Source organism: Olea europaea, chromosome 10, assembly GCF_002742605.1.
Source record: "Olea europaea var. sylvestris chromosome 10, O_europaea_v1, whole genome shotgun sequence".
NCBI lineage: Eukaryota > Viridiplantae > Streptophyta > Magnoliopsida > Lamiales > Oleaceae > Olea > Olea europaea.
The window spans coordinates 8312839-8324073 of record NC_036246.1 but is presented as its reverse complement, the minus strand read 5'-3'; the positions used below and the strand labels follow the sequence as shown (position 1 = coordinate 8324073).

Below are 11235 nucleotides of genomic sequence, written 5' to 3'. Positions count from 1 at the left end.
CCCCCCCCCGGCACCCACCGAAAATTTTCTCATACTTGCATAGGTGAGGTTGAATAGTCAATTACTTTATAAAGCCGAAATTTTGTTGTGCCAGCTTTAATAATTAATTAATCAGAAACAAACTGCTATGTTTACACGGCTTCGGCCGCCGGGAAGTCTCTTCCAATTTGCGGTCACACACAGTAAATCATAAAAACCAATTAGATTTTGATAGTTTTAAACGTGTTTTCTTCAGTGTCAAATCTATCAAACTTACCCATTGAAAGATCATTGAACTGTTCCTTAACGCATATATATTCGTGTTTTCTCTTGAAGTCATTTCTCATATTCTACTTACGTTTACGAAAATAATCAGTTCCTGAGAGACAACCTTACTAGACAGGAAATGGGACATGCAATCTATGGCAAGATTACTTGTACGAGGAACAGCTCGCCTGATGATCATGATCGTGGCTTAAGTGATATAATCGAATCATTTCACATGCTTAATAATCATTGTGTACCAACAAGTGATTCCACAGAGAAGAAACTTTCTTGGTTACGTTCACAAATCATTGGCGGGAATTCAGAATTCAACACCCCGTTTGGAAAGCGCGGGCTCACTTATTCTGATCACACTGCCTCCGGCCGGTCTCTTCAATATATCGAAAATTACATCCTAAATCATGTTCTTCCATTTTATGGTAACGATCCATTTTTATATGCATGATTTTATTTTTAATTCTTGAGTCAAATTTAAAGTAGATCAAATGGAGGAGGATGTTGTGGCAAAAAATTTAATGATTACTGTACAGGTAACAGTCACACTACAGACAGTTACGTAGGCTACCAGACTACGAAAATGGTGCATGAAGCAGCAAATTTCGTAAAGAAATGCTTAGGAGGTGGCGAAGAAGATGCAATAATCTTCTGTGGTTCTGGATCAACAGCAGCTATTAAAAGACTGCAAGAAGTAATGGGATTAGCTATTCCTTCAATACTAAGAGATAGATTCTTGAAATGTCTAAGCAAAGAAGAAAGGTGTGTGGTTTTTGTTGGCCCGTATGAACACCACTCCAACCTCCTCTCATGGCGGCAGAGCCTGGCGGAGGTGGTGGAGATTGGCCTGGATCAAAAAGGGTTGCTGGATATGGAATCCTTCAAAATCCAACTCGAATTTTATAAATCGAAAAACAGGCCAATTCTTGGATCCTTTTCAGCTTGTAGCAATGTCACTGGGATTTGTTCAGATACACGTGCAATATCTCGACTTCTTCACCAATTTGGAGGCTTCGCTTGCTTTGATTTTGCAGCAAGGTAAAAAATTAATAATAATAATTTATTTCCTGAAAATTAATATAAAAGCAGTATGATTATATGTTATATATATTGATTTTTAATCTTGAATATAGTGGTCCTTACGCGAAGATTGAGATGAGATCAGGAGAAATTGACGGGTATGATGCAGTTTTCCTTAGCACACATAAATTTCTGGGAGGTCCAGGTTCCCCTGGGATTCTGCTAATGAGCAAGGTCCTTTATCGGCTGGGGTCTTCTCCCCCATCAACATGTGGAGGTGGAACTGTTAATTTTGTTAACAGTTGCAACGAAGAGGCAAGTGGGTTTACTTCTGAGTTAGAAATCTCGACTTTCTTTACTCTTTTATACATAGACTATCGCGGTTGCTAAGAATTTAGTTGCATTGCATTTTTCCACAGCAATATTCGAATGGCATTGCAAAAATGGATTATGTAGCTGACCCCCAATTGTTACTGATAAATCCTGAATTTTGTCAAATTCAGGACACTTTATATGTTGACAACATAGAAGAAAGGGAAGATGCTGGAACTCCACAAATCATTCAGAAAATCAGAGCAGCATTGGCTTTTTGGATAAAAGAATACATTGGTTACAAAACCATTGAGAGACTTGAACAAAATTACATTGAAAGAGCACTCAAAAGACTTGTTCCCAATCCCTACATATGGGTATTAGGCAATACAAAAGCCAAAAGACAAGCCATGTTATCTTTCCTCATTTACTCTACTACAAGTTCATCATCATCTGAGCTAAACCTGTGGAAAGAGACTGGAAATACGAGAGATAAGCCGCTTCACGGCCCATTCGTTGCCAAGCTTTTGAATGACCTTTTCGGAATACAGGCCCGGGGAGGTTGTGCTTGTGCAGGGCCTTATGGACAGAGTTTGCTCAATGTCAATGAGTCCCATTTACTCGCCCTCAGGTTGGCCGTTGAAAAGGTTAGTTTTGTTAGTTTTTATTGCATGTTGTAAACTAGAAACGTGACAAAATTATCGAATGATGACAGGGTTATGTTGGAGTAAAGCCAGGATGGACAAGAGTGAGCTTTCCCTACTACATGTCTAAGGAAGAATTTGAGTTCAATCTTGCAGCAATTGAATTCCTAGCCATTTATGGGCAGAGATTTCTTCCTTTATACCAGTTCAACTGGAGAACTGGTGCATGGAATTTCGACGAAAACACCCTAAAAAATACGTTTCTTGGAGAAGAAAATAATTTCAATCCTAATGGTTCATCCTTAGCCACTATAATCAAAGCATCAAATCAGATGGAATTTGATGGTTTGATCATCAGCAGATATGCAAATTATTTGGAGACTGCAAAACGCATTGCAACCCTTCTTCCAAAATTTCCACCAGAGAGAAGGGTACCGGAAGATATTATCATTGATCTTGTGCCCTTCAGAATTTAAAACGTTAAACTCAATTGGAAAGGACAATTTCTTGTTTATTTTTCATCAACTATTTGGTTGCATTGTGAATGGGTAAAGAAAATAATTTTTCAGTGTGGATGTAAGTTAATTTATTCATTTATTTTTCGTAGTACAAATAGAATAAATTATTATTATTGACTTAATAGGAGAGACGACTCCATTAGTCAAACTAGTAAAATGGTAATCAAGAAAGTCTAACGAATTTGAGTAAAAAATACAAATAAAAAATCAATGATGAACATATGATCCACCCTTATTAAAGTCTTCACAAAATTTTCAAAACATTCGATATGTTTCTAATTTTCGAGCTTTGACTTCGAAAGTCAATGATCCACTCTTATCAAGCTCTTTCAAGAATGATTCCTACCAAGGCTGCCTGAGAATTTTGAGGCTCCAGGTGGTTTAAACATACATTTTTTTTACAAAAGTAACACTAAAATGGATGTGGTGTGTGTTAGTTTGCTGAAAAATTATGTTGTAACATGGTTTAAACAAATTTTATTTATTTATTTATTTTTATAAATGTAATACTCCTTTAAAAATGGATACAGAGTGTTAAATCAAAAGTATACAAAAGAGTGAAATAAAGTTGAAGTATTTTTCAAATCAATTTCCAGCCGAAAAAGTTATGCACTATTTTTAGTCTAAACTTGAAACCCATTTTTGGATAGAAAACGTTCAAATTGGAAAAATTGTACTTCTAAAAGAATTGTATCTCTTTGAGTTATCTTTTCAACGCACTTGAATAATCTCAATCGAATAACAGGAGAGAAAGTTATACCAAAATACCAAAAACTGCTCAGGGATAACACGCACAATCCGGCACGCGCGCAAAGACCATTCATGGCACACGCAAGACACAAATTTTGTGACCCAAATGCCACTTGGCTCAATGGCGAGCACTACAGTTTTGCCTATGTGACCGCAGGCTTTTTCTGCAGACGAATTAGCAGTTTCCTTTTGTGATTCAAATTCTTTTCGAACGCGAATAAAAAACGAGGGCTACACACTAAATAACTGTCTCTTGCCTCTTCATAAACAATAGTATCATCAGATTCATCGAGAATAAAGGGTCAATTCATTAGTTTTGGGAGAAGAGATCAAGCCATAGTAAGAAATTGAAGCTCAATTACATTAAAATTTTGAAGAATTCAACCTTGGACTTGAAGATTAACATCTTTTGAATTATTTCATGATCTAGGTGATATTTTATTATTCTTTTTGTAATTTATATATTAATATGTTATGCTAGATCCGCTTTTGTATTAGATGAAGATGAACCCTATTTATTATTTATTTCTAATTCAAGATTAGTGGTTTAGTTTAATTCTTCTGTTTCTTGATTAATTTCGCATACCATTGCATTATGTAATTGATTGGCCATCAATTATTAGCTGCTTATTGTAGTGTTGGAGACTCACAATAAGATTAGAACGTAGTAAAATTAATATATGTGCAATAGATGTTAGGAATAACATTTATCACTTATGCAATCATATAGATAATTTAAACTTTAATGCATTATAATAATTCAAATTCGGGCTAGGAACAGATTCTGATCGTGGTTAGGATAGATTTTATTTGTCTTAGAAAATGAAATTATATATCATAACTTTATTGATTATCAAGAATACATAAAAGGAACTAGATTACAAATCAATAATTAAAATAGATACCAATAGGTAGATTCGAAATCCAATACAATTGTCCATAATTTGACAAAAACCAAACTTTTATTCATTTCTTATATTGATTTAGAATAATCACAAAATCAAATTTTGTTTTATTTACATAATTTGAATTCCATACATAACTAGTAAACTTGAATTGAAATTTATTTGCTATGGGAAGATACTCTCAACTTATCAATTCTATTACCTGTCAACGATTCTGTAAGCCTACGGGTTTCGCACAAACAAGTTTTTGGCACCGTTACCAATAAGTAAAGTATTTAATTTGAGTTTATTAGTTATTTTCAGATTTGAAATTTATTTATTTATTTATTTTAGGCTATTTATTAAATGAACTAAGTCTTTTGTTTTGCTCTTTTCAGAAAATCACAGTCTATGCAAAATTCTGATGAGGTCGAACTTCTTTCAATAGATCACGAAATCAAAAGAACTGTTAAACAGTGAAGAAGAGAACAGAGACAAGCAAGAAAAATGACAAAAAATCAACATTCGAACTAGATTCAAAATCATTTACCATTTCCTCAAGCAATTCAGCCAGATTGGCCGAGAACAGTTGCAAATCATGGAGAAACTTTAATGGAGGATTGTGCAAATCCTATTTAGGCTCCTATGCAACCACCTATCATATATCGACCTTTTGGACATGCCAACTTCCATATTAGACCGGATGTTATCAACTTATTTCAAAATCATCAGGACATCGGGTTCTTTAAAAGATCAACTGAAAATCCTCATGAACATGTTCAGGCCTTCTTGATGCTTTACGATATGATTAGTCACGAAGGCATGACTGTTGACCCTTTTCGACTGCTCATATTCCCTCACACTTTAAAGGAAGGAGCATGAAAATTGCTAAATTCACTAAATCCTAGGAGTATCGTTTCATGAAATGACATGGTGCAGAAATTCACTTTAAAATTCTTTCTGACTTCTTGAGTCCATTAGATCAGGAATGAAGTCCATACTTTCAAGAAAAAAGACCTCGAGAGCTACCTAGAAGCATGGAAAAGATTCAAGGCTATTTCAGAAAGTGCCCAAATCTGAACATTTTTAAAGATTCTAAGATCTACATATTCTAGACATGCTTGAGAACTGTATTTTGCAACATAGCCGATGCTTCAATAGGAGGGTCAATCCTGGATATTCCATTGGACAATTCTTTAGATATTTTTGAGAAAATTGTAGAAAATCAGTCCATGTGGTCTATAGACAAGGAAGTGAGAAGGAGAACAGTGGAAATTTACAATATAGATGCAGTGAAAGAAATGGCAGCCCAGCTGAAAGTACTAACAAAGAAGTTGAACAAACTAACTTAAAATGTGAGCATGGTGCACCAACCAACACCAGTTTGCGAGGGCTGTGGGGTAGATCAAATAACTGCAAGTTGTGTGTTAGCTTCCACAAATGTTTATCAACTTGAGAAGGTCAGTTATGCATAGAGCTTTTAGAGACAACAAAATAATCCTTATTCCAACACCTGTAATCTAGGTTGGAGCAAGCATTCGAACTTCTCATAGGTTAATAATCACGGATAGGGATATCAAATTTAGGGCAACCCACAAAGAATTTCAGCAGCAACAGGAAATCAGGTCATCTTTGGAGGATCTACTTGCTAAGTACATCACCTAGACTGAGACTACAATTTAGAACCAGCAAGCCTCTATCCAAAATTTGGAAAATCAAGTTGGACAGTTAGCAACTGCATTGGTCAATAGAACACAAGGAACCTTGTCAAGCGACAAAGAAAAGAATCCAAGTGAACGGATATTAGCAATTGAAGCTATGGATCATGTAATTATTGAGGTACCATCAATCAAGCCAACTATTCGTGTTTGAGCTTATGTGCCGCCAACCCCATTCTCTCAAAGATTTCAAAGACAGGTTAAAGAGGAACAAGTTTAGGACATCACAACGAGAAGTGGAGTATAGTTACCAGAAATTACGGTGAAGAAGAAAGAGACAGAGGAGAATTGGGTGCCTACCAAGGGTGAGGAACAATTAGTACAGTTTAAAGAATCAACAAAGGTTAATCAAGAAAAAAGTCGGATAGTGTACATGTTAAGAAAATTGTTCCTGTCAATAAATACGCACCACTAGTCCAATTTCCTCAAAGGTTGTAGAACAATAAGTTGGAAAAGCAATTTACGAAGTTCTTGGATACTTTTAGAAAACTTTACATCAACATTGCTTTCATTGATGCCATTCAACAAAATTTCAAATTACACAAAGTTTCTGAAAGAGATGTTAACTAAGAAGAGAAAGTTGCCAATAAATGAAACTGTGACATTGACTGCAGAGTGAGCGCAATCATAAAGCATATGCTCACTCTTAAACTAAAAGATCCTGGAAGTTTCACTGTACCTTGTTATATAGGAAATTCACATAATTTAAATGCTTTACTTGACTCTGGAGCAAGTATTAATCTAATGTCACAGTCTATATACGGGAAATCAGGATTTGATATTCCAAAAGCAACATCAATAATCCTAAAGCTAGCTGACAGAACACTCAAGCATCCTTATGGAGTGGTAGATGATATACTTATCAAAGTTGGAGATAATTTCTTTCCAGTTGATTTAATAATCCTTGATATAGATGCTCAACATATGCCGTTAATTTTAGAGAGATCATTCTTATCAACTGCATGAGCATTAATGAATTTTGATAAGGTGAAATAATTTTAAGGGTGGAAGAAAAACAGCAAAATTTCACCATGAATGCTCCACTCAAGCAACCACCAGACATTGAGAAGTGCAAAAAAGATAGACCTTTATGATTCGAGTGATTAAACCTGTAGGGTATTTAGAACCTAGTGCCCTAAAGTCATTTAACTTGGGAGTTATCGGTCAAAAGCTTGCTACGTGAGCTATTTAGAAAGCTTAATGAAGAAAAGTTTGCTCATAAGATGTGAAAAAAATCTATATATATAAAAGAAAAAATGATTGTTATATACCTTGATTAAGTTTCAAAACTTATTTTAGAAAATTAGACCTTTAACAAGAGGTTATTAGCTTAATTGATTCTTGGGGGTTGAAGTAATCAAAAATAAGAAGAATCTTCATTTGTTGAAATATTGAGTTTCAATTAGTAAGATCAAACCAAACTAGAGAATATGAGGACTAATATATAAATTCAATCTTAGATCAAACCTTGGGAATAGAGTTGAAAAATAAGTTTAAGGGTGTGAATCTTACAGGAGAAGAAATGATATATTTGACCATTGAGGGTCGAGACTTGAATAATTTTATAAATTTTTTATGTTTAATATGAATTTCACACACACACACACATCGATTTTACATTGAATAAGTAGATATTAATCTTAGCAATATGATTTTGTAGCAGTTCATAGTTTTGATACATATATTCTAATCCTAATACCAAAAGCAAATTATCTAACCATGTATTTTTAAAAGGTTAAGTTAAGTTAGGATATAGTTTTATCTGAGGACAAACAAATGGATGCGATGTTTGTTAGCTTGCTGAAAAAATATGTTGTAAAATGGTTTAAACATAATTTTTTTACGAAGTGTAGGCTTGTGCTTCTTTTTATGTCTATGGAGAGCATGAAAGGCCCTAACAGGTCAGTCAAGTTTTAGGACCTGGTCATTATATGATTTACACTCTATCACCAAAAAGTCAGGTTGCTCCATTATCTGGAATGGACATACTCCTTGAAAAATGGATACAGAGGGTGTTAAACATAATATTTTTACCAAAGTATCACCACTTAAAATCAATACGTTGTGTGTGTTAGTATGCTGAAAAATATGTTGTAGAGGTAGGGATGGAATTTTATAACTTCTCCATGAAAATTTATTCACCGCAATTAGTTTGCTGAAATTTTAACTTCGTAGATTTCTTAAGCCGATTTGCTTTAAGAAAAACTTTTTCCATGGGTTGGGGACTAGTCTTGTATAAATAACCATGAATATTATAGTTCAAGAGGAGCTTCAAGAGCAAAATTATATAGGTAAAAAAGGTCATATATTCACAATTCAATATGACTAGCCCAACTTTAAATTTTCCTTATCAAATACGGTTCAGTATCGTAACAACCATACCTTTCTATATCCAAGTCATTAACTTATGTATTGTCTGTAATGGGAGAGCTAAGTCTCTCTTAAGAGAATGTTATGTATTCGAATTTTGGGGACGCGATAAAAACTTGAGGGGGATAAGATAGCTAAGCACTCTAATAACATGACAGTACATAAATTAACGACTCAAGCATATAGGTTGGATAGTTACAAAAAATGCACTTTTTTTCTGGAACGACCCGGACCTCGTGACCAAACTGTTATATCACATGTACTACCTATTCTAAGAGAGTTTGAGCACATCTTACTCCTCACAACTTACTGTCGAGTCTCCAAAAATTCGAACACATAACCCCCCTTATGAGAGACCCAATTGATACTAAAATTCAATTTAAATCTATCTTAAAGGGAAGTCATGTGTTCAAATTTTGTGGAAGTGATAGATAGCCATGAGGGATAAGAGAAAAGATTCCCTCCCAGAGCAGACAACACGTAAGAGAATGATCGGGCATGAAACCTGTATCGTTACAGGTATCCTATCATGAAGTTCTCTGCATAGAGAAATTTGTTTGAGGAAAATAAATTGAGAACCAAGTTCACTTTATTGATTTCTTTTTTCGGACAATTTATGTATTACTAGATTTTCTATATTATGGGGAACAAGGACAAGAAAATAGACAGGTAGTTTTGCACTGTAGCAACTACAAATTGTAGCAATGTTCAGTTGGCCGTACTGCTAAACAAAATATAATTGCACCCTGCACCATAATTGTAATATATATGGCCTAATTTTATTAATTTAGTCTTGGCCCGTTATTATTAAAAAAAAATGATACGATTAATATTTTAGCCCAATCTATTACATGAAAGTCCATTAGATGAAATAATAGCCCACCCCTTTTGTTTTATTTTTCATTTTGGGCTTAAATCCAAGTTGTTAAAATCTTATTAAATTTTAATTAAATAATGGGGTTAATGTTTTAACTTTATCTCTTTAGTTGGATTGAAATTTTAAATGATTGAAATAAAAATAAATTCCTATCAAGATAATACTGTAATTTTATCTATATTTATTTAATGCTAAAAGATTATTGGGATCAGGGACGGATCCAGCAGATCGAGTGAGCTAGGGCGGAGCCTCAAGCATTTATCAAACAACCGCTCAATATAACGATATTATTCACTAATATTTAATTAATTTATATTAAAAGAATCTCCAATCATTGTATAAATGCATTAAAACGTAAAAATCATATACATATGAAAATATAATTCAATACAGCCCAAAATAATAAGGATTCAAAATATAGTTTATGAATTATGTATGTATATCAAGTTTCAAATTTTTATAAACTTAAGTGAGACAAGATGAAGTTTATATGTAAAGTATTGATTAAACGATAAAAACAAAAAATTTAGAGCAATGAATTTCAGAGCTATTTTTTACACCAAAAAGGAAAGTATTTTTCAAACTCTTAAAAGAATAAAGATCGGTACTTAGATTGTTCAAATTTGAATTTTAAAAAATAAAATTGATAAAATCGAACAATAAAAGTAAATATTATGAAATAATAATTTGAGTCAACAAATTTTTTTAAAAAAATTATTTTAGAAACAAAAACTAATATAGAATTATTTAGTTATCATCTATTGTGTTAAAAAATTAAGAAGCAGAAAAGGAGGTGAAGGGAACCCCATATCTCTTGCATGTGATTGATGTGAGAAAAAGACTTCACATTTGAGATACATGCATATATTAATGAAAACAAAATACTATAGAGTTATTTAATTATTACTTATTGTGTTAAAAGAATTAAAAGAAGAATTGGTAGAGAGGGAAATCGAACCAGTGCCTCTCGGATGCAAAACTAACGCCCTACCATATGAGCTACAACCAAATTTGTTAGAAGCTTAGTACAATTTTATTATTTAACATAAAACTCCTTTAACTTGCAAACACTTCTTCTGACGGAGCCAGCACGGGAGGCCGCGCCGGCTCACCAGGTGCTGGCTCCGTCCCTGATTGGGATAATGTTTCGATGTTATCTCTTTCAATTAAAATTGAAATATTAAATCATAAAGATAATATTTTGATTTTATCTATAATTTATTTAATTTTAAAAATTATAGAGATAATTTCATTAGCTGAAATATGGTTGAGATAAAGATAAAATTTTATCACTTTTAAGATTCAAAGTTCAGACAAATTAAAACTCTCAAAACATGATGGCCCCTATAAATAAGCATCGTATATCTCATTTTCAAGTACATTCATTTCCCTGTGAAATATACACAAATACAAATATAGTTTATTATTTCAAACGTGGGTCAAGAGTTGAAGTCCCAAATATTTCAATGTTTCTCTTATCATTTTCATAAGATATGGTAAGTGTATAAATATTGCGTACGTTAGATTTTTGGAACATTGATTATGAGGTCCTTTATGTATGTTCTAACTATGGACCGAAGCTACACATGGAAGTTTCATACAACCTAATGTCTCACTATGTATGTATGAAAGTTCCTTAATTCTATACAAATATTAATCGATGTGTTTGTATGCTTATTGAGATTTTGTCTCACACCCCCTTTATCCCCTTTCAGGAAATTGATGATTCGTGGCAATTAAGGCACGAGAGGGCTGGCAAATTGGCAAGTGAAAAAAAAAAAAAAAAAAAAAAAACCCCCAGCTTTTTTTTTTTTTTTTAAATTTTTTTTAAGAACTTATTTAATTTTTGGTTTGAAATTAAGATTGTTAAACTTCTAGTATTTT

At 33.3% G+C, this 11235-nt stretch overlaps 1 protein-coding gene across 3 annotated transcripts; it reads left to right on the top strand.

Annotated features, from left to right (window-relative positions):
- The first annotated feature begins 335 nt into the window (after positions 1-335).
- On the top strand, positions 336-2814 carry LOC111401128 (probable cysteine desulfurase). Of its 3 annotated transcripts, none has more exons than XM_023028706.1 (5): positions 336-683; positions 795-1296; positions 1392-1593; positions 1782-2237; positions 2306-2814. In XM_023028706.1, exons 1-5 carry the CDS (start codon positions 386-388, stop codon positions 2708-2710), a joined length of 1863 nt encoding a protein of 620 aa, XP_022884474.1. In that variant the 5' UTR covers positions 336-385; the 3' UTR covers positions 2711-2814. The 3 variants fall into 3 exon arrangements, with proteins under 3 accessions (XP_022884474.1, XP_022884473.1, XP_022884476.1); XM_023028705.1 differs by having other exon boundaries at positions 1698-2237; XM_023028708.1 differs by having other exon boundaries at positions 1698-2221; positions 2306-2409.
- Positions 2815-11235: the final 8421 nt, after the last annotated feature.